This window comes from Tamandua tetradactyla, chromosome 7 (genome assembly GCF_023851605.1).
Source record: "Tamandua tetradactyla isolate mTamTet1 chromosome 7, mTamTet1.pri, whole genome shotgun sequence".
Classification (NCBI taxonomy): Eukaryota; Metazoa; Chordata; class Mammalia; order Pilosa; family Myrmecophagidae; genus Tamandua; species Tamandua tetradactyla.
Window position 1 is genome coordinate 14,874,365 of NC_135333.1, and position 24,215 is coordinate 14,898,579.

General features: G+C 35.3%; 1 protein-coding gene across 9 annotated transcripts in view; it reads right to left on the reverse strand.

Moving 5' to 3' along the window:
• The window catches only part of AKT3 (AKT serine/threonine kinase 3), a 430,706-nt gene that overhangs the window by 72,960 nt on the left and 333,531 nt on the right, over positions 1 to 24,215 (reverse strand). For all 9 annotated transcript variants that reach the window (XM_077168486.1, XM_077168483.1, XM_077168491.1 and 6 more), the window contains one exon: positions 19,154 to 19,241. In XM_077168486.1, coding sequence (XP_077024601.1) covers positions 19,154 to 19,241 — 88 coding nt within the window. The remainder of the gene's footprint in view (positions 1 to 19,153; positions 19,242 to 24,215) is intronic.

Here is a 24,215-nt window from a genome sequence, read left to right on the forward strand (position 1 = left end):
TTAAGGAAGAAATTTTTTATTATGAAAATCCTTATGTAGCTTTTGATGTTGACTAGCACCTCAAAGTTAATTCTACATTAATTTCTCTTGTTTCAGAGTGTGCTGGTTTGAAACTGTCATGTACTCCAGAAAAGCCTTGTTCTTTAATTCTGATTCAACATGCTGGGTGGGTTCTTTTTTCTTTTTTAACATGGGCAGGCACCAGGAATCGAATCAAAGTCGCCGGCATGGCAGGTGAGAACTCTGCTTGCTGACCGGGTGGGCTCTTTTTGATTTAAGTTGTTTCCATGGAGACATGACCTACCCAATTGTGGGTGGGAACTTCTGATTAGGTGGTTTCCATGGAGATGCGTCTCTACCCGGTTCAGGTGGGTTGCTTACTGGAGTCCTTTAAGAGGGAACCACACAGCCAGAGACTTGGAGATGCAGAAGGAACCTCCTCCAGGGAAGCCCTTTGAAAAGAGAAGCCAGTAGCTAGCTGTGCTTTCCCAGATGAGAGAGAAACCCTGAATGTCATCGGCCCTTTCTTGAAGTTAAGGTGTCTTTCTCTGGATACCTTAGTTTGGACATTTCTATGGCCTTAGAATTGTAAACCTGCAACTTAATAAATTCCCTTTTTAAAAGCCATTCCATTTCTGGTATATTGCATTCCAGCAGCTTTAGCAAACCAAAACACAGGGCTATAATCTTCATTAGTTCCACAGCTTAGACTCTCTTACACAAAGCAATAGTGTAAATTTAACCTCCACACCCAGGAAAGGTACAGAGCTATGATTTGTATCCCTCAAATCATGATTTCCCCCTACCCAGAGATTCGGCAAAGATAAAAGTAGTGTTTTAATAGTTCTTGTTTCATTGTTGTGACAGAATTTTGCAAGATACCCAGTTCCACCTCTTCATCATTCTGAGGTCAGACTCATCTTTTATTCTTTTGTAATCATCAAAATCAAATCTGAGACCATCTCTATTGGTACAGTAATCATAATGGCTATAGCTGTGTTAATGAGCTGAGGAGTTAGTTTCTCTTGTTCACTTGCAAATTCAGTCATGCATTTAAAAAGAGCTTTCTTGGTTATGTTTTAATCCAGCATTCCTTGCTGTTGTAATAGGAAAATTTTAGTTTAACTTGTTGCTGAGTTCTACTGACATGTTTTTATCCAGATCTCTTACCATTTCCCTTAGATTATTCCTCTCTAGATTCAATGGCCTTTTTCTATTCCTCCACTTTGCTTGTATTGCCTTAGGGTTTTACACTTGCTGTTCCTTTGCCTGGACCACTCTTGCCCCGCATCTTTGCATGACAGGTTTCTTCTCATTATTCATGCCACTTTACACATCAACTCCACAGAAGGGAAGTTCCTCCTGCTTGTTTCCAAACAGAACTTTTTCACCCATTAGAGCTCTATTCTACCACCTTGCTTAATTTTTTTTTTTTACAGCTCTTACCAAGATAAAAAATGTATCTGCATTATCTGTTTACGTTTTTAGAGTCTGTCTCTTCTCTCTTAGATGTAAATTTGTCAAGACTGTCACTGGAACCTTTCTTGTTCATGGTCTTCTTCACAGTACTTAAAAAAATGCCTGCACATAACTGTGTTCAATAAATATTGCCAATGAAGTAGATTATTACTGTTGGAGCCACCTATTTACAGGATTTGATTTTATTTATTAATACAGTATTTTATTTAGGATTCTCAAACTCATATCCATTAGTTAGCTAATTCCTCTGTATTATTTTTTCTTTCTGTGTTTACTTTATCAGGGTTTAGAATCAGTGTTATGCAAGAAGAATAAAATAAAGTTAGAGTCCAGCTTCTACTTAGATTATGAGAGGCAGAAGGAGACATCAATTCCATCCAAACAATATGAAAAATCTAAGTAATTTACAAAATCATGAGACAGTAAGAGAACTAAGGTAGCCAGGCAATCAACTAAACTTGAATCTCAAGGAGTGATAATACTCTTTAAAAATAGATAGGACACATGATCTTTATCACCTTTGCAAATATGAGAAGAAGAAGTAGCAACTATAAAAGCAGTTAAGAAGAAAACAGCTACAAATTTAATTATTTCTTAAAGGTCAAGTATAGACTTGACACAGACACACAAGCACGCACTCATTCAAAAGCTCTTTTCCACAGGCTTCCACAGGAAGCTTCTGAGAAGGATTATGGGCAGGGCAGTAGAGTCCGCATATAAGAAACTCCATTCATTTCACCAGGCCCTTCTTTCACGTGGATCAAAAGACTTAAGCTGTGGCCCAGGGACCAAACTCAGATCCAATACACCTGTGAGAAGGGTAGAAGACAATATGCCTGTTTCTGGGGAAGGGGTAGGAAACACTTGCCGCTCAGGATCTTACTCTGATAAAAGCAGAGGTGTGATACTGCAAAAGAAGAAGGAAACTCTCCCAATTAAGACCAACCGCAGATTGAAGGCAGAGTTTGACTGCCAGAGGGGACAAGGAGGAACACAGAAAGAACCCTCTGGTACTGGTGTAAAGAGGCTGCCTAGGTCAGAAACCCCACCAGGACAAATAAGAACCCTCCCTAACCCCTCTCCAAGCCTAACACCACAAGGAAAAGCAGTCTACTGTTGAGGACAAGACAAGTGTGAACAGAGAACTTCGATGTGGTGTAGATATGCAGGCCCTTATGCAAGTTGACAGTGGAGCAGGAATGCTATGAAAAAGTCTTCAGCACTTAGCCCCACACTAGGCATAGCATATCAAAATTTAGAGGGTCCAGCTAGAGTGGTATGAAGAGCACCATATGCTTACATTAGAAAAGAAGAAAGGAATCATATCTAAGTTTCCAACTTAGGAAATTAGAAAAGGAAGAGTTAATTACATAAAAAGTAATCTGAAAGAAAATTATAAAGTAAAATAAAGAATAAAAACAAAAAAGAATATCAATGAAAATAAAGACCAGTTCTTTAAAAAAATAAAATTAATAAACCTGCAGCCAGAATGATCTAGGAAAAAAGGAAAAGGAACTAAGAATGAATTTCAGATTAAAAGAGGGGTCAGCATTAGTAATCTTAAAAGCATTAAAAGAATAATAAGGAATATTATGATCAACTTTATGCCAATATATTCAACAATTTATATGAAATTTTAAAATTTCCCTGAAAGGCACAAGCTACACTCATCAAAAGAAACAGATAACCAGAACTGTCCTGGATTGATTAGGAAAACTGAATTTCTTTCATAGGCTCAGATGGCTTCATAGGAGAATTCTACCAAATATTTAAAGAACAAATAATACCAATTCTATTCAAATTCCTCCATAAAATAAAAGATAAGGGAATACCACTCAATTCTCAGGAATCTAGCATTATCCTGATTCCCATGCAGACAGGTAATATATAATAATATCCCTCATGAATATATTCATATATGAATATATGATCTCTTTGTAGAAAATTTCATAAAATCAAGAAAAAAGCCACTAGAAATAATAAATACATTTAGAAAGGTTGTTGCTTATAAGGTTGGTCTGTCTGCTATCTATCTATTTAGTTGTATCTTGCTAGAATTTCTACATACTAGCAAAAAAAAAAAAAAAAAAAAAGCACACCATAATGGATCAAAGACCTAAATTAAGAGCCAGAACTATAAAATGCCTAGATGAAAACTTAGGAAAACATCCTCAGGACCTTGTGTTAGGCAATGGTTTCTTAGACTTTACACCTAAAGCACAAACAACAAAAGAAAAGAATAGATAAATGGGACCTCATCAAAATAAAAAAAACCTTTTGCGCCTCAGACTTTATCATAAGGTAAAACAACAACCTATATAATCATAGAACATATTTGGAAACCACATATCTGAGAAGGGTTTAATATCCAAAGAATGTAAAGAAATCCTTCAATTCAGCAACAAAAAGATAAGCCAATTAAAAAACAGGCAAAAAGCTTGACTAGGTATTTCTCTGGAGAAGATACACAAATGGCCAAAAGTATATAGAAAGATGCTCAACATTATTTGCCATAAAGGAAATGCAAATCAAAACCACAATGACTGTGACTGTTCGAAGCTGTATAGACCCCAGAAAAGTATGTTTTTAAAGTTAATCCATTCCTGCGGGTGTGGACTTATTTTAAGTAGGATCTTTTGGTGAGTACAGCTTAAGTTAAGATGTAACCCACTTTATTTAGGGTGGGTCTTAATATTCTTACTGGAGACCTATAGAAGAGAAAGGAATTCACACAAAGAAAGAAGAAAGCACAGAAGCTGAGAGCGAAAGCCATAGAAACAGAGAAGAAGCCAAGGAAGCCAGAAGCTGGAAAGCAATGAAACCTGGAAGAGATGGGAAAAACACTAGCAGACACTGCCATCTGACAGGAGTCTAGGATCACTGGCAGTCGGTCTTCAGGAAGAAGGTATCACCCTGATGATGCCTTGATTTGGACATTTTAATGGCCTCAGAACTGTAAGCTTGTAAACTAATAAATTCCCATTGTTAAAAGCTAGCCCATTTCTGGTATACTGCATTCTGGCAGCCTAGCTAATAAAAACAATAATACAGCATTTCACATCCACCAAAATGGCTACTATTTAAAAAATGGAAAATTACAAGAGTTGGAGAAGATGCTAAAAAGAGGAACACTCCTTCATTGTTGGTGGGATATAAAATGGTTCAGCTGCTGTGGAAGACAGTTGAGCATGTCCCCAGAAAGTTAAGCAGAGAATTAGCATAAGACCTGCCAATCCCACGTATAGGTATATATCCCGAAGAATTGAAAGTAGGGACTCAAACAGATATGCATAGTGGCATTACTCACAAGTGCCAACATATGGAAATAACCCGACTGTCCATGAACCAATGAATAGATAAATGTGGTTTGTACATACAATGGACTACTATTCAACTGTAAAAAGATACAACATGTATGAACCTTAAAGATGTTGAGTGGAATAAATCAGACACAAAAGGACACCTATTGTGGTATGACTGATATGAAATAATACAATAAGCAAACTCATAGAATCTGAATTTATAATATAGGTTACCAGAGGATGCAGTCGGAACAGGGAATAGGAAAAAAATAAAAATAAATAATTTACAATATCACCCCAAAAATGAAATGCTTAGGGATAAATCTAACAAAATATGTGCAAGATTTGAATACTGAAAACTATAATACATTGCCAAGAGAAATGAACAAAAATGTAAATAGACAGATATACCAAGTACATGATTGGAAAATTTAATAATGTTAACATGTTAATTCTCCTCAAATCGACTTATAGATTAAATGCCATTTCAATCAAAAACCCACATCAGCCTTGTTTTGTATAAATTGACGAGGTGACTCTAAAATTTATATGAAAATCAAAGGACCTAGTATATACAATACAATTTCGAAATGGAAGAATAAAGTGGGAGGAATCACGTCAACTGATTTCAATGGCTTATCATAAAGCTGCAGTACTCAAGAGAATGGTATTGGCAAAAGGAGAGATATATGGATCAATGGAACAAAACAGAATCCAGTAATAGAGCAACGCACATATAACTGACTTTTCACAAGTGCCAAAGCAATTTCGTAAGAGAGAGTATTTCAACAAATGGTACTGAAATAATTATGAGGAAAAAAAGTGTCTCAACTCTTATTTCATAACATACACAAAGCTTGAAATGGATCATAGATAGACCTAAATGTAAAAACTAACTCTATAATACTTGTCAAAAAAATACAGGAGAAAACTTTTGTAAACCTTGGTTAGGTATATTTCTTAAGACACATACACTAAAAAATAAAAGGCAAGAACAGATTAACTGGACTTCATAAAATAAAAAAAACTCTGGTCTTTGAAATGGCTGGTTAAGAAAAGCAAGGCCACCCCACACAGTACAAGCAAATATTCACAGATCACCTCTCTGAGAAAGAATTCTGACCTAGTTTAAACTAAGAACCCTTAAAACTCAATAAAAACAAGACAAACAGTTCATGTTTTTTAAAATGGGCAAAATTTTGAAAAGACACTTCAACGGAGAAGACATGAATGGCTATTTAGCACATGTAAATATCTTCAATATCATCAGTCATTAGAGAAATAAAAGTAAAACCATAAGAATATATCACCATAAACCCATTTGGATAGCTAAAATTAAACAAAATCTCCAGTAATTTCAAGGGTATCAAGGATGTAGAGCAACTGGAACTGTTACATATTGTTAATGGGAAGCAAAATGGTAAAGCCACTTTAGAAAAGTGTGCCAGTTTCTTATAAAGTTAAACATTAACTTACCATATAGCAATCTATTAGCAATCAATTCTGGTATTTACCCTACAGAAATGTACACACTGTGTATTTGTATATAAATATTTACAGTGGCATTACTCATAATTGCCCAAAATGTAAAGAACCCAAAATATGTGTCAGCTAGTAAGTGATTAAACATGTTGTAGCAGTTCCATAGAATGCAATACTTCTCAACAATAAAAAAGAACAAACAACTTCTACATGCAACAACCTGGATAAATCGTAAAAGGATTATGATAAGTGAAAGAAGCCAAACAATGTGTGTCTACATACTCTATGACTCTATTTATATGATATTCTAGAAAAGAAAACGTTAACACAGATATGAGATCAGTGTTTGCCAGGGACTGAGGTAGTTGACTAAAAGGGAGCATGATGGAACACTCTCTAGGATTAATGGAAATCATAATCGCGCTAAATTCTGAGAGTGAATTTTAACTATGAAAATAATGATTCAGTAAGTCTGAGTTTTAAAGAATAACTCTGAAGGATTTTCTCTGAAGTAGTTAAGTAATAAGTAGAATTCCATGTTCCTTTAAAATGTGAATAAACTTGTGTATAAAACACTGGCTATGCACCTAGGGTATTCCTAAGAGTTCCTTCTGGAGGACCTCTTTTGTTGCTCAGATGTGGCCTCACTCTCTCTAAGCCCAATTCTGCAAGTGAAATCAATGCCCTCCCCATTACATGAGATATGACATCCAGGGGTGAAAGTCTCCCTGGTGACATGGGAGATGACCCCCAGGGTTGAATCCAGCCCTGGCACTGTGGGATCAACAATTCCATCCTGACCGAAAGGGGGAAAAGAAGTGTAACTAATAAAGTATCAGTGGCAGAGAGAGTTCAAATAGAGTTAAATGGCTACTCTGGAGGTTGCTCTTAGGCAAGCTTCAATTAAACTTTGCTTCCTATCATAACCTGCCAAACCCCAACCAGGACCATTCCAGCCAATCTTAAAGAACACCTAGGGCAAAATAAAAGATTCCACAAGAGTTCTATGCACTAGAATAACAACTTTCCAGAAACCTACAACCTCCAGATGGTCCCTGGATGATAAGTCCTAAAACCTAGAGGGCCCAGCCTCTCAAGAACATCAGATAGTTCCATTTCCCTACCCCATATTAGTGGCAAACCCTTCCAATATGAAAAAGTTAGAATGGCCATAGCCCAAACACCCCTAAAGAGAGGGACAGAAAGATCAAAGCTGATGGTGGAGTTATACAGAGAAGACAGGATTTAACAAATGAATATGACTGCTGAATAATTAAATTGATAATCTCTTTTAGTCTCCAGTATCTTGGAGCAGCTAGAAGTAAAGAACTAAAATTGTGGGATCGTGATGCATGTCAAACTCTGAAATATGTTCTACAACTAACTGTGGTGCTGTGCTTTGAAATTTATAGCTTTTTTGTATATATGTTATTTTTCACAAAAAAAGAAAGAAAACAAGTCAATTGTGGTGATAAAAAATACATATATTTAAACCTAGCCTCCTATATTATGGAGCAGCTAGAAGGAAAAATCTGAGAGGATCATATGGTAGCCTACGACAAACTCTGGGATCTGTCCTATAACTACCTGAAGAGTGCTTTGAAAACTATTGCTTTTTTATTTCTTTGATTTGTATATATGTTATACCATACAATAAAAAGTCAAAAAAAAAAAACAAAACAAAACTGGCTATGCAGTTTGTTTTATAAAAAAGGCAATACTTCAAAAAACTTTTCTAACATGTTCCCTGGTTATTGTTCTGTTAAAATTCAGTATTTTTTTTGGAGACAGATATATGAATAAAATTTCCAAGAAGAAAATAATTTGTTATAAGGAGATTTTCCAATTTAGAGTTAAATGTAAACATTCTCTTTCTGTAAGCTCTGAATTTCCTCTTCAGTTAATTTCTAATGCTATTTATTTATTTATGGTATGTTCTCTTCCTTTTTTGTTAGATTTGCTAAAGCCTTGTATATTTTCTCATTCTTTTAAAAAAGAATTAGCTCTTGGGCTTACTAAACTTTCTATCCTCTAAATGATTTCTCCTTTCACTTCTTTTCTTTTGTATTAATTTTTGGATAAATTTTTCTTTTCCTCATTCATTGACTTATATGCTTATTTTAATTTTTTCATTTCTATTTAATTAAAACTTAAGGCAATAAATTTGCTTTCAAGTACAATATGGGTCAGTGTCAAGCTTTGATAATTATTATATTTTTCTAAATAATTATTACATTTTTCTAAATAGACCATTTTTATTTTCTCTTTAAAAGGTTTTCATTTCCATATGGATGACTTTTTGTGCGTAAGCTTATTTCTAATTCATTTCTAGTTCTACAGCATAGTGGTAGGAAAGTAAATTCTATATGCAATTTCATTTTGATAATTTATTGAATTTTTCTTTATACTCAAGTACATAATGAAGTTTTGTAAAAGTTTCACATACTTTAGGTGTTTTTCCTTTTTCTTGTTGTTGATGGATACACAGTTAATTATACATATATTCACTCAACCTCTTTAATTACATCATTCAAACATCAAGTTCACTTTACTTGATATGACAAAGGCAAAAGAATTACGTTAAAATGCCTAATAAGAACTATAACTTCTATCAGCTTCCTTTGCATTTCTAATAGTGTTTATTTGGTGCAAAATTTTTACATTTTCATTGAGGATTATAATTTTGCAAATTATGCCAAAAATGATCTACTTTTCATATTTAATACTTACACATTATAATCTCCATCCCAAATTATGATTGGAACTTTTTTTTCTGCATAATTTTTTTTGTGAGAATCTTGTAAGGAATTTCTAGTTATATTTTGTTTTTAACCAATTTGAGGAGTTTTAAAGCTTAAACCATTTACATTTCACACTTTAAGTAATGTCGGTTTTGTCAGCTATGTTCCTTTATATCCTCATTAGCTATTATGTGACACACTACAAAGGTTAAGTAAGTATGCTAATGCCTGAATAAGATCACAATTTCTAGAATTCTTCTCTTCCTTTTAAGCAGCTATATAAACTCTTAGGGTATATAAGCTCTCCATTCTAGAATGACATATTATTTTAAGTCCTTCATTGAAACACATAGCAAAATCAAAATTAACATACTTAAAACTTTTTCAGCTTTCTCCGCCAGCCCGCCGCGTGGCGCCCACGCCCCACAGCAGCCGACCCGCCTGCCCTCCTTCTCCCCTCTCTTTCTCCGCTGGCCCGCTGCGCGGCGCCCACGCCCCGCAGCAGCCGACGCGCCCGCCCTCCTCCTCCCCTCTTCCCCCTCCTGCTCCGGCGGCTCTCCAACCACCACGGTGCCCTCTTCCCCCGCCTTCACCGGCTCCTCCGCCACCAGCCTCAACAGCCTTGCCGCCCTCACCTTTCCTTCTCCAGAACAGCTACTGGGGGAGTGGAGACAATACAGAGCAGCTCCCAGAGCCACGAAGGAGATCAAAGGGACAGCGTACCCCATCCTGGAACGGCTGACTGTCTGGGAGAACCAGCTCCGGTGAGAACACCGAGGGAAGCGGGCTTTCCTGCGCGGGACGGCAAGCGGCTGGAGTCCCTCCCTTCCTTCTTCCCAGGCCAGCTGGCAGAATTGGGCAGGCGGTCCCCTCAGGCCGCGGCGGCTGGCGTCCCCACCACGCGAGGCCCCCCGGACCAACTGAAAGAGTTGGGTCAGAAATCCCCAGACTGCGGAGAACGGTGACCAGGGGGTCCCTTCCAAACACGTGACTCCCCGGTCCGCCTGGGAACAGTGCACTCTCCCGGGCTGCAACAGCTGGCGCCCTTCCGCCACGCTTGGCGCCCCGGGCCGACTAGGAAATTTGGTCAGGCGCTCTCATGTGCTGCGGTGGCCGGCGACCCTCCCCGCGTTCGGACCCCCGGGCCGGCTGGCACTCTTCCAAGACGCTTCGGCGGCCAAACCTCCCCTACGGCGAGAGTTTTCCAGAGTTAAAGGACCCACAGCAACTTTTACTGGTGGATCCCGTAGACAAACGTGTGCCACGAGCGCCACCTACTGGGCAGGATAAGAAAAACAGAACCCAGAGATTTCACAGAAAAATCTTACAACCTGTGGGGTCCAACACTCAGGGAAATCTGACTAAATGCCCAGATGCCAGCAGAAGATAACGGATCACGCTCAGAAAATTGAAAATATGGCCCAGTCAAAGGAACAAACCAATAGTTCAAATGAGATACAGGAGCAGAAACAACTAATGCTGAATATACGAACAGAAATGGAAAACCTCTTCAAAAACGAAATCGATAAATTGAGGGAGGACATGAAGACGACATGGGCTGAACATAAAGAAGAAATAGAAAAACTGAAAAAACAAATCACAGAACTTATGGAAGTGAAGGATAAAGTAGAAAAGATGGAAAAAACAATGGATACCTACCATGATAGATTTAAAGAGACAGAAGATAGAATTAGTGATTTGGAGGATACAACATCTGAATTCCAAAAAGAAACAGAAACCATCCAGAAAAGAATGGAAAAATTCGAACAGGGTATCAGGGAACTGAAGGACAATGTGAACCGCACAAATATACGTGTTGTGGGTGTCCCAGAAGGAGAAGAAAAGGGAAAAGGAGGAGAAAAACTAATGGAAGAAATTATCACTGAAAATTTCCCAACTCTTATGAAAGACCTAAAATTACAGATCCAAGAAGTGCAGCGCACCCCAAAGAGATTAGACCCAAACAGGCATTCCCCAAGACACTTATTAGTTAGAATGTCAGAGGTCAAAGAGAAAGAGAGGATCTTGAAAGCAGCGAGAGAGAAGCAATCCATCACATACAAGGGAAACCCAATAAGACTATGTGTAGATTTCGCAGCAGAAACCATGGAAGCTAGAAGACAGTGGGATGATATATTTAAGTTACTAAAAGAGAAAAACTGTCAACCAAGACTCCTATATCCAGCAAAATTGTCCTTCAAAAATGAGGGAGAAATTAAAACATTCTCAGACAAAAAGTCACTGAGAGAATTTGTGACCAAGAGACCAGCTCTGCAAGAAATACTAAAGGGAGCACTAGAGTCAGATACAAAAAGACAGAAGAGAGAGATATGGAGAAGAGTGTAGAAAGAAGGAAAGTCAGATATGATATATATAATACAAAAGACAAAATGGTAGAGGAAAATATTATCCAAACAGTAATAACTCTAAATGTTAATGGACTGAATTCCCCAATCAAAAGACACAGACTGGCAGAATGGATTAAAAAACAGGATCCTACTATATACTGTCTACAGGAAACACATCTTAGACCCAAAGATAAATACAGGTTGAAAGTGAGAGGTTGGGAAAAGATATTTCATGCAAATAACCAGAAAAGAGCAGGAGTGGCTATACTAATATCCAACAAATTAGACTTCAAATGTAAAACAGTTAAAAGAGACAAAGAAGGACACTATATACTAATAAAAGGAACAATTAAACAAGAAGACATAACAATCATAAATATTTATGCACCGAACCAGAATGCCCCAAAATACGTGAGGAATACACTGCAAACACTGAAACGGGAAATAGACACATATACCATAATAGTTGGAGACTTCAATTCACCACTCTCATCAATGGACAGAACATCTAGACAGAGGATCAATCAAGAAATAGAGAATCTGAATATTACTATAAATGAGCTAGACTTAACAGACATCTATAGGACATTACATCCCACAACAGCAGGATACACCTTTTTCTCAAGTGCTCATGGATCATTCTCAAAGATAGACCATATGCTGGGTCACAAAGCAAGTCTTAACAAATTTAAAAAGATTGAAATCATACACAACACTTTCTCGGATCATAAAGGAATGAAGTTGGAAATCAATAATAGGCGGAGTGCCAGAAAATTCACAAATACATGGAGGCTCAACAACACACTCTTAAACAACAAGTGGGTCAAAGAAGAAATTGCAAGAGAAATTAGTAAATACCTAGAGGCGAATGAAAATGAAAACACAACATATCAAAACTTATGGGACGCAGCAAAGGCAGTGCTAAGAGGGAAATTTATTGCCCTAAATGCCTTTATCAGAAAAGAAGAAAAGGCAAAAATGCAGGAATTAACTGTTCACTTGGAAGAACTGGAGAAAGAACAGCAAACTAATCCCAAAGCAAGCAAAAGGAAAGAAATAACAAAGATTAGAGCAGAAATAAATGAAATTGAAAACATGAAAACAATAGAGAAAATCAATAAGACCAGAAGTTGGTTCTATGAGAAAATCAATAAGATTGATGGGCCCTTAGCAAGATTGACAGAAAGAAGAAGAGAGAGGATGCAAATAAATAAGATCAGAAATGGAAGAGGAGACATAACTACTGACCTTACAGAAATAAAGGAGGTAATAACAGGATATTATGAACAACTTTACGCTAATAAATACAACAATTTAGATAAAATGGACGGGTTCCTGGAAAGACATGAACAACCAACTTTGACTCAAGAAGAAATAGATGACCTCAACAAACCAATCACAAGTAAAGGGATTGAATTAGTCATTCAAAAGCTCCCTAAAAAGAAAAGTCCAGGACCACACGGCTTCACATGTGAATTCTATCAAACATTCCAGAAGGAATTAGTACCAACTCTCCTCAAACTCTTCAAAATAATCGAAGTGGAGGGAAAACTACCTAATTCATTCTATGAAGCCAACATCGCCCTCATACCAAAACCAGGCAAAGATATTACAAAAAAAAGAAAACTACAGACCAATCTCTCTAATGAACATAGATGCAAAAATCCTCAATAAAATTCTAGCAAATCGTATCCAACAACACATTAAAAGAATTATACATCATGACCAAGTAGGATTCATCCAAGGTATGCAAGGATGGTTCAACATAAGAAAATCAATTAATGTAATACACCACATCAACAAATCAAAGCAGAAAAATCACATGATCATCTCAATTGATGCAGAGAAGGCATTTGACAAGATTCAACATCCTTTCCTGTTGAAAACACTTCAAAAGATAGGAATACAAGGGAACTTCCTTAAAATGATAGAGGGAATATATGAAAAACCCACAGCTAATATCATCCTCAATGGGGAAAAATTGAAAACTTTCCCCATAAGATCAGGAACAAGACAAGGATGTCCACTATCACCACTATTATTCAACATTGTGTTAGAAGTTCTAGCCAAAGCAATTAGACAAGAAAAAGAAATACAAGGCATCAAAATTGGAAAGGAAGAAGTAAAACTATCACTGTTTGTAGACGATATGATACTATATCGTCTTTTTTCGAAAACCCGGAAAAATCCACAACAAAACTACTAGAGGTAATAAATGAGTACAGCAAAGTAGCAGGCTACAAGATCAACATTCAAAAATCTGTAGCTTTTCTATACACTAGTAATGAACAAGCTGAGGGGGAAATCAAGAAACGAATCCCATTTACAATCGCAACTAAAAGAATAAAATGCCTAGGAATAAATTTAACCAAAGAGACAAAAAACCTATATAAAGAAAACTACAAAAAACTGCTAAAAGAAATCACAGAAGATCTAAATAGATGGAAGGGCATACCGTGTTCATGGATTGGAAGACTAAATATAATTAAGATGTCAATCCTACCTAAACTGATCTACAGATTCAATGCAATACCAATCAAAATCCCAACAACTTATTTTTCAGAATTAGAAAAATCAATAAGCAAATTTATCTGGAAGGGCAGGGTGCCCCAAATTGCTAAAAACATCTTGAGGGAAAAAAACGAAGCTGGAGGTCTCACAATGCTGGACTTTAAGGCATATTATGAAGCCACAGTGGTCAAAACAGCATGGTATTGGCATAAAGATAGATATATCGACCAATGGAATCGAAGAGAATGCTCAGATATAGACCCTCTCATCTATGGACATTTGATCTTTGATAAGGCAGTCAAGCCAACTCACCTGGGACAGAACAGTCTCTTCAATAAATGGTGCCTAGAGAACTGGATATCCATATGTAAAAGAATGAAAGAAGACCCGCATCTCACACCTTATACAAAAGTTAACTCAAAATGGATCAAAGATCTAAACATTAGGTCTAAGACCATAAAACAGTTAGAGGAAAATGTAGGGAGATATCTTATGAATCTTACAACTGGAGGTGGTATTATGGACCTTAAACCTAAAGCAAGAGCACTGAAGAACGAAATAAATAAATGGGAGCTCCTGAAAATTAAACACTTTTGTGCATCAAAGAACTTCATCAAGAAAGCAGAAAGACAGCCTACACAATGGGAGATAATATTTGGAAATGACATATCAGATAAAGGTCTAGTATCCAGAATATATAAAGAGATTGTTCAACTCAACAACAAAAAGACAGCCAACCCAATTACAAAATGGGAAAAAGACTTGAACAGACACCTACCAGAAGAGGAAATACGGATGGCCAAGAGGCACATGAAGAAATGCTCAATGTCCCTGGCCATTAGAGAAATGCAAATCAAAACCACAATGAGATATCATCTCACACCCACCAGAATGGCCATTATCAACAAAACAGAAAATGACAAGTGCTGGAGAGGATGCGGAGAAAGAGGCACACTTATCCACTGTTGGTGGGAATGTCAAATGGTGCAACCACTGTGGAAGGCAGTTTGGCGGTTCCTCAAAAAGCTGAATATAGAATTGCCATACAACCCAGCAATACCATTGCTAGGTATCTACTCAAAGGACTTAAGGGCAAAGACACAAACGGACATTTGCACACCAATGTTTATAGCAGCGTTATTTACAATTGCAAAGAGATGGAAACAGCCAAAATGTCCATCAACAGAAGAATGGCTAAATAAACTGTGGTATATACATACGATGTAATATTATGCAGCTTTAAGACAAGATAAACTTATGAAGCATGTAATAACATGGATGGACCTAGAGAATATTATGCTGAGTGAGTCCAGCCAAAAACTAAAGGACAAATACTGTATGGTCCCACTGATGTGAACGGACATTCGAAAATAAACTTGAAATATGTCATTGGTAACAGAGTCCAGCAGGAGTTAGAAACAGGGTAAGATAATGGGTAATTGGAGCGGAAGGGATACAGACTGTGCAACAGGACTAGATATAAAAACTCAAAAATGGACAGCACAATAATACCTAATTGTAAAGTAATCATGTTAAAACACTGAATGAAGCTGCATCTGAGCTATAGGGTTTTTTTGTTGTTGTTTTTTACTATTATTATTACTTTTATTTCTTTTCTCTATATTAACATTTTATATCTTTTTCTGTTGTGTTGCTAGTTCCTCTAAACCGATGCAAATGTACTAAGAAACGATGATCATGCATCTATGTGATGATGTTAAGAATTACTGGGTGCATATGTAGAACGGTATGATTTCTAAATGTTGTGTTAATTTCTTTTTTTTTTTCTTTCTTTCCGTTAATAAAAATAAAAAAATAAAAAAAAACTTTTTCAAAGGCATGTTAAAGAAAACAGAGGAAACAACAAAGCTGATTCAACAATAATTTTAATGCTTGACCTTCAGATTGTTTGATGGTTATTTGGAGCACATCTTTCTTTGATCCAAAGCTTAAAATGGTTCAAAATTTGAGAGTGACAAGAAAAATACTAATGTGAAACTATCTAAAAGCATATTTTTAGCCTTTTATCACTCTTCTCCATTAGTGTTCATGCTATATTCCTCTAATGTTCATTTTTCAACAAGACAGTAGAAAGTGATGATTTGGTTAGAACAGTTCCACTGAGACATTTGTATGCTACTTTAAAAAGGGACTTCGACATACCTAATAAATATGTATCCTCAAACCAAATCCCTTTCCTGACCATAGAGACTTCCCAAAATTGATTTCTAACCCTCTATGTCCTTGTTCTCTTCCTTCTTCAACTCCACTACCATCCCCTTCTCCTCATCCATTCTCACAACTCTATTTACACTCTGAATTTCCAAATTTCCATATCCATTCCTGTTTTTCTGTTCTCATTCTCACTTGTTAATGTTGTATTTCTAGCTCTTAGATCATTTTATTGGAATTAATTATTGCCAAATTAACAATAATCTTCCCCTTTAAACTTGCTCCCATTCTCCCAGTACTGTCAGACTAAATTACCAGTTCTTATTTCTCTATAATGTTTCTGGATATCATGCTTCCTTTCCCCTCCACTCTGCCATTATTTTGCTTCAATGAGGCTTCCGTCACTTCACTATTATGTAATTGCAGTAATCTCTTAATAGGAGTCTCTTATTCCAGACTCTTCACCCTAGAAGTCTATACAACAAAACTTGAAAATGTCCAATTACTTCATATCATTTCCCTATTCAGGACCTATAACTCTGGCAACTGGATCAAGCAAACATATGAGTGAAATTTATACAAACAGGCCTGCCTCCTCACTTTTTTTTTGTATCCCATTTCTGAAATGCTGCTTCTTCCCATCAGCATGTCTTCATGCACGTCCCTCATCACTACATTTGTTTTTCTCACTTACCATATTTTGTGATGCTTATATTTAAAAATGAAATATATGAAATTAATACCATAAAGGACAGAAGGAGAAAGCAGAAATACACTGTTGAATGTGAAGCAGTTATACTAATTGAATACAGATGGTAATAATTTAAACAAATTTCAAACTCTAGAAACAATCTCAAAACAATAACAAAGATGTACAGTTGATTAGACAATAGTGGGCATAAATTTCTCAATAAATCTGAAAGAAGGCATTCAAGAAGAAAGGAATAAAGAACAAACAGAACACATGAAAACAAATAGCAAGACGGTGGATTTAAACCCAACTATATCAAAAATTATACTAAGTGAAAATGGCTCACACATTCCATCAAAAGTCATACAAAGTCTAATGAATTTTTTTTAAAGCAAGAATCAACTATTTGCTATCTAAAAGAAAACCCACTAGAGCACATATTAATATCAGAAAAGTAGATTTCAGAACAAAGATTATTTCTAGGGATATATAGGAACACTTAATAATAATAAAGAGGTAATTCACCAAGAAAATATAACAATCCTGAATGTGCATGAACTAACAATGAAGCTTCAAAACACATGAAGGAAAACTGATAGAAATGAAAGGAGAAACTGACAAATCCACAATTACAGCTGAAGAATTTAACAATCCTCTCACAATAACTGACAGAACAAGTAGACAGCAAATCAGTGAGAATATAGAAGACCTGGGCAACACTCTCAACCACCTTGATTTAACTGACATTGATACAACAATTTACGTAATAAAAGCAGAATATATACACCAAGATCAACCATTTTCTGGGCTGAAAAACATATTTCAATAAATTTAAAAGTATTAAAATCACACAAAGTATGTTCTCCAACCACTAGAGAATTAAGTTAGGAATCAATAACAAAAAGATATCTGAAAATACAAATATTTAGAAATTAAACAACATACTTCTTAATGAAACCAACACATGGCTTATTAGAGGTCTTCCTATATTTTCATGCAACTCCTAAGGGTCATTACCAGTGTAAATAAAGTGAATTTCAAATGTCTATATGAAGTTAATAAACATTTAAGACATTTAAGAATGGACACATCCTTCTCATAAGTGTTCCGAAGGTTCTAATACTTACCACAGTATCTTATATACAGTAGAAACTCAAGAGATACGAGTTTAACTGAATTGAACTTTTGAGCAGAGGTGAATATAGTCAACTATTTTAAACTCCTAATTACAAGAAATAGATAGAAAATCAAAATAATAGAGAATAATAGGAATAATACAAAATAATAGAGAAATTAGGTATTTATATTCCTTATAAAACATATGATATTCTATTTTAACTTTAGGGCTTAATAGATGAGAACACTTTGTACAAAACAGGCACTATATCAATGTTGTTGATTGAGAAATGTTTCAGAAAAAGGTATGGAAGCTAGAATAAATGGAAACGGATGGAATAACTCAACAAGTTAATCAAAATTCTAAGGAAATTACTGAATTACATAGTAAAATGTTTTTACACAAGAATTTGAAAACTCAAAATATAAAAATCACTCTCTGTACTAACAACATATGAAGTATTTAAAAAAACAACCAATTTCTTCATATAAAACTATATAATTAGAATGAATAGTAGGGGAAATTCTCCCTTAATGCACACAGAAATTAAAAACCATGACATAAGAACTGTTTTCCTGAGAATAATGTGACTAAATATCAACCATGAGCATTCCCAGGTTTTATGTAAAAAGAGGACAAGATTAGTCTATGTTTTCTTAAAAAAGGATGGAACAGACACAATAATTTCCTGTTCCTGAATTTAATTAAAAAAAAATCATAGTACTACAGAAAGAATAATAAGGAGATTACAATAAAATAGTTATATAATTAGCATCTATTTTGTGCGCCATAAAATTCGGTGTCAAATAACAGAGCAGTCACGAATAAGACATAAAATTATTATTTTGATAAAGATTAAAACTGAATTTCCTTTTTTACATTCCTTTTAAAATAAGAATTTTTATAAATAAATCTGAAGTATTCAATTGAAAATTAAAGTCAGAGGGCAAATAAAAAAATTATTTTTTTGTTTTCCTAAAATCACATAGTCTTGGTTGTCTTTTTTTTTCATTAAGGAAACAAAGAGAGGCAAACTAACAAATTATTATAAAAATTTTTTAAAGAGAAAAATAAAGTATATTACCAAATTGAATCTCAAAATGTATTTTGGGAGTCAAACTTAGGAATAAAATTTTATATTAAGAAATTCAGCAATCATTTGAATGTCAGAATAAAATTTTAAAATATCATTGAATTATCAAATTTAATTTTTTTTTTTTGCTGTAAATTGATCTTAGCAGAGTAGCCAAGGTATATAAAGGTATATACTGTGCCATAAAGGTATATACTGTGCCATAAAGATATCCTACCTTTTTATCATATACTTCTTGCCAGTTAACTCCAGAAAAGAAACTGTGTCTCATAATTTCTTTTGCATCATCTGGTCCTCCACCAAGGCTATGAGGACAGAAATCAAATTAAAAGAGTATAAAACATTTACGTAAGCCCAGTGCATAACAAATAAGTTTTCATAAAAGTGTAATTTTCTGGGTGACAAATAGTCTTCGTGATAAATAGCTATAAAAGTAAAAGGATGCTGTAAGATCTAATTTACTTCATATGCTATTAACAAAAACTAGCCTCAATATGGTATTTTGAAAAGAGAGAGATCTGAAAGACAAACCAACTGGCATTTATTAGATATGTGACAATGAAAACTTGCTTAACCTCAGTGTTTTTATCTGTAAAGTAGGAATCATACCAATCTTAAGAGCTACTGCAAGAAATGATATAGATAAGTATCTAGCACAAAAAATAGTAGCTAATATCATTATCAATTCTATAAACCAAATTCCTTTTAGAATTATTCAAGTCAAAAGGCACACGTAAGAGAAATTTTAAAATGACCAAACAATTTGTTAGAAAAAATAATTTGTGGAGCACCGATACTAGTTAGAAACTCATGGGTTATTTCATATCCCAAAAGAATTTCCAAAGAAATGTTAATGTCAGTCTATGAAATACCACTGTCAATGCAAGGTAAATTAAAAATGAAAAAGAAAAAATCCCAGCCCCCAATTTTTGAAGGTACTCTTATTTAACTGATATCTGAACTCAAAATGGAGTTCAGGCGTTTTCTGACTTTGTCAATTTATTTCTATAAATACCTAAATTTTAGAAACCACAGTTCAAAATCAGACAATATGATGATTTAGAATTATTTGGCATGCATTACTTGTCCTTCTTCTTTACATGCTTGTAAAATTGTATATTCTTTAAACTAATAATATAGAATATATTATCACTAAGTGAGGGAGGGAGGGAGGAAAGGAGGAAGAGAGTGAGAGAGAGAGAGGGAGGGAGGAGAAAGAAGGGTGAAGGGAGGAAAAGATGGGAAAAGTCAAGGACAGAAAGAGGAAATAAAGAGAATTTATTTAAGTCTGAATTTGATATGGCAGTTTTAGTTGGACTTGTCCATGGTTAGGAATGAGGGTGTGCTGGTAAATGCTTAGCAACTGACTTTCACGAGGAAATGTATGACACATCTATGTTTATTATTGGTTGATATAAAGGAGAGTAGCACAAAATTTACAAAGAACAATAAAATATTCAATGGTCTAAATTATTCAACTGATTCTCATAGAAACTTTTGTTACTTTTTTGATAGACTTTCATGTCCAAAGGCAACCTTGGGATACATCAGCTGCTTAATGAGTAGTTCCAACATGAATACCGGTTGATGTTTTTGTTTATATTAAAGAAGAGGTGAAAGTGATACACCAGAGACATATGTCAGGACATCACTTGTTTGTCAATGATGTGCTTGTCAACATTTTTCTGCTGAATGGTTAATAGCTTTTGAATAGTAGCAGAATATTTTCTTCAGTTTTTGTGCTATTTACAGCATAATGGCTATTGATACAAGAGACTTTTAAATTTAATCGGTGTCACTTTTTAAAGGCTAAACCATCAACAAAACGATAAATCAAGTCCTAGTTTATTTTGCGTTTCCTGATTTCATGGTAGATTTCACCCTACTAACAAGACAGTGGAGGAGAGATGTGCACTATAGATGCCATTATATAGTATTTCCACACACATACAACAAATGCTACTAATCACAAGAGTATAGAGATACTAGTAAAATGTAACAAAACTATAAGAAATGATGAGCTTTAGGTATTTATTATCTTTGGTTTTAATATACTTGATTTAATTGCAAGCTTATACAGTTTGATTTTTTAATAATGACCGTGTTTAACAATCAGCTCACAAAAGACCTGAAAATTTAACAACAGGCTCTCCTGAACAGGCTCTCTTATGTGCTGGCTTCAACAAACCACTGAGTAGGAAGAAAACCAAATGGGTCAGAGAACACAAGAAATTGTTCAATTCTAATGATTTTTGGTTTTACCAGGTGTAGGAATCATGTGACTGGGAAGGATGTCAGATTCTCTAACACACTGTCAGAATGGAAAATAAAACAATCAGCTGATAATTTGAATAATTTTTATGATATTAACTGGTCCTACAATTTTTATCTCCTACCCTCTGATCCACATAGAAATCTCTAAATAACCCATATCCCTGCTATGGAACTTATAGAATTTTTTATTTAGCTAATGCCACACTACACCCTTGCCCTCACCCTTTCACTGTATTTCAGTTGTACATGTCTTTCCCCTAGCAGACTGCAAATTCCTTCAAGGGCAGAGATGAGTACTGAATTCTCCAACAGGCATTCTAAGCTTGTGCTTAGAGAACCAGAAAAGCAGAAATACCAAAACACATCGTTTGGCAAGAATTTAATATTTCAAAGTATGCAACAAGGTATTATGTCTGAGAACAATCAAAACTTCTTTGTATTTTCTTATACTGATGTTTATAGTTTATTTCAATACTGTTTTCAGTTTGAATTAGAGCTGTGGGGGTGGTGAGTAAGAAGGGAGCTTGAATAGAGAATCATCATAATTTTGTTGCCCAAGGCTTCTAAAGGTTTTAATCCAGTTTTGGTTATTCATTTTTGCATAAGCCCTCAGTTCTCTAGTAATAGTATGGCATTAGACACAAGTATCTAATCTATATTTATCAAATAACATACAAAAATTAAAATACAGGCAATGAACACTATGCAAAGTCTAAGAATATTGTCTTAAATTGCCATTTTAGAAGCTTGGAGAGATTCTTTAACACAAATTTCCTCAAAGTGAAACTGTCAAAAATTTCAATATTAGTGATTCCCTAATATACAATTTAAACGTCAAAATTGTATCAAAATATCTTTTAAACTGAAGTATTTATATCTAAGAATACTAAACCTCAATATGAAAGTGCCAAACGAAATCCTCAGCTACTATGGATTCTTCAATATCAGGACATTACAGACGTAATATTTCCCTAGTTTTAGAGAATGCAATATAAGGTCATCCTTTGCTGTAAAGTCTACATGAGACAGACTAACAAAATGACCACAAAGTAATGGAGAACAATAAAAGCAAAATAGTTGACCCTTTAATAGAAATGACAGCAATTCAGTAAAGAACATTAGAAAAATCAAGGCAGTATTTAAAACAGCTAAATAGGAATAATAATAAGTATATTATAATATACTTAATTAATTATGTTTCTGAAAAATTATCAGGGTCCTTCTGTTGGTTCTCTTCTGTCTATCTCCTAAATTTTGAGGTTTCCCAGGACATTGTCCTGGGCCCTCTTTCCTACCTACCCCACCCTCTGTGCTCCTCTATGGCTCCAGGTGCCTCCTAGATGTCCATGGCTCCCAAATCCATATACTCATCCACTACGGTTCTCTAAAGCTCTGGTACTACTTATTTCCAGTCACTTCCTTGATGATTCTATCTAGGCCTTCTATTGAAACTTTGGATTCCATATGTCCAAAGTTACAATCAAGCCTCTTCTTTTGCCCTTTTTTCCTGTCTAATAACACCCTCATCTTTGCAAAGTAATTGCACAAGCTAGAAATCTCAGAGCCATCCCTGATTCCTCCCACTATCTTACTGTTTCTATTTAATCACTCACAAAACTCTGTTGCTCTTTTCTTAATGCTTCAGGAAGGACCTTCATCTCTTATATGGGCAATTTCATAAGTATTCTTAACTGCTTTGCCTGCTTGCCCTTGGTTGTCTCCTCTTCTAACACTCCTCCACAAAGCTACCAGTTTCCTTTTCAAAACACAAAACTGGTTATACCATCCCTTGCTTTAAATACTTCAGGGGTTTCTCAATTTTCTTCTGAATAAATGAAATATTTTCTAAGAAACATAAATTCCTTTACAATCTAGCATTATCAGTTTCATCTCTCAGTGTTACCCAACTCTTATTCCACACTCCAGTCACTGATCTTATCAAATGTCATGTTGATTTGCAATTCTAGCTGTACTTAACACGCACATTTCTCTGTTTGGAATGCTACTCTCCTCCCTGCAAATTCCAATTCCTTCATGAACCAGCTCAAGTCTCCCAATCCCCTTACACAGAGCTAATACTTTGAACGGCACTTTGTAAATAGCTTTCTCTAAGCATTTAGTATATTTAATTGTAAATATTTGTTTTGTGTTCCATATTATTCTATGAACACATGAAGCAAAGACTTGTTCATCCCTGAAATATTTAATGCAGCAGTGGAAAGGCTTGAAACATTATGAAAGGAAATATTAGGGAATTGAAAATAACCTCATCTTCTCTTTAGAACAACAGCAACGTCCTAGAGTGAGAAACCACTAAGAGTTGCCCAAAAATCAAGGTACCAATGTTCTAGAAATTTAACTCAAATTCATTAAACAATTATTAAGATCCTATCCACGGGGGGCTATGAATAGGACATAGATATATAAGCCATAATTACAATTTTGTTTTACCAGCCACTTATAGAGGGGCCACAAAGGAAAGGAGGGCAGGTTACCTGGAGGAGTCAGGAAAGGATGGGATGAAGATGCACTGCCCTTAAAACCCAAGCCAAAGGTGACTTCACTGCCCTCCCACCTATGTGGGCCATGACTCCCAAGGGTGTAAATCTCCATGGCAACATGAAATAGAACTCCTGGGATGAGCTGGGACCTGGCATCATGGTATTAAGAAAGCCTTCTTGACCAAAAGGGGGAAGAGAGAAATGAGACAAAATAAAGTTTCAGTGGCTCAGAGATTTCAAACAGAGTCAAAAGGTTATCCTGGAGGTTACTCACTCATATATTATAAAGACAACCCTTTTTAGTTTATGATGTGTTGGAGTGGCTGAAAGGAAGTACCTGAAACTGTGTTCCAGCAGACTTGATTCTTGAGGACAACTGTTTAACTATATAGTTTTTCCAATGTGACCATATGATTGTGACAACCTTGTTTCTGTTGCTCCTTTTACTCAGGGTATGGACAGATGAGTTAAAAAATATGGATAAAAAATAAATAAATCATGGGG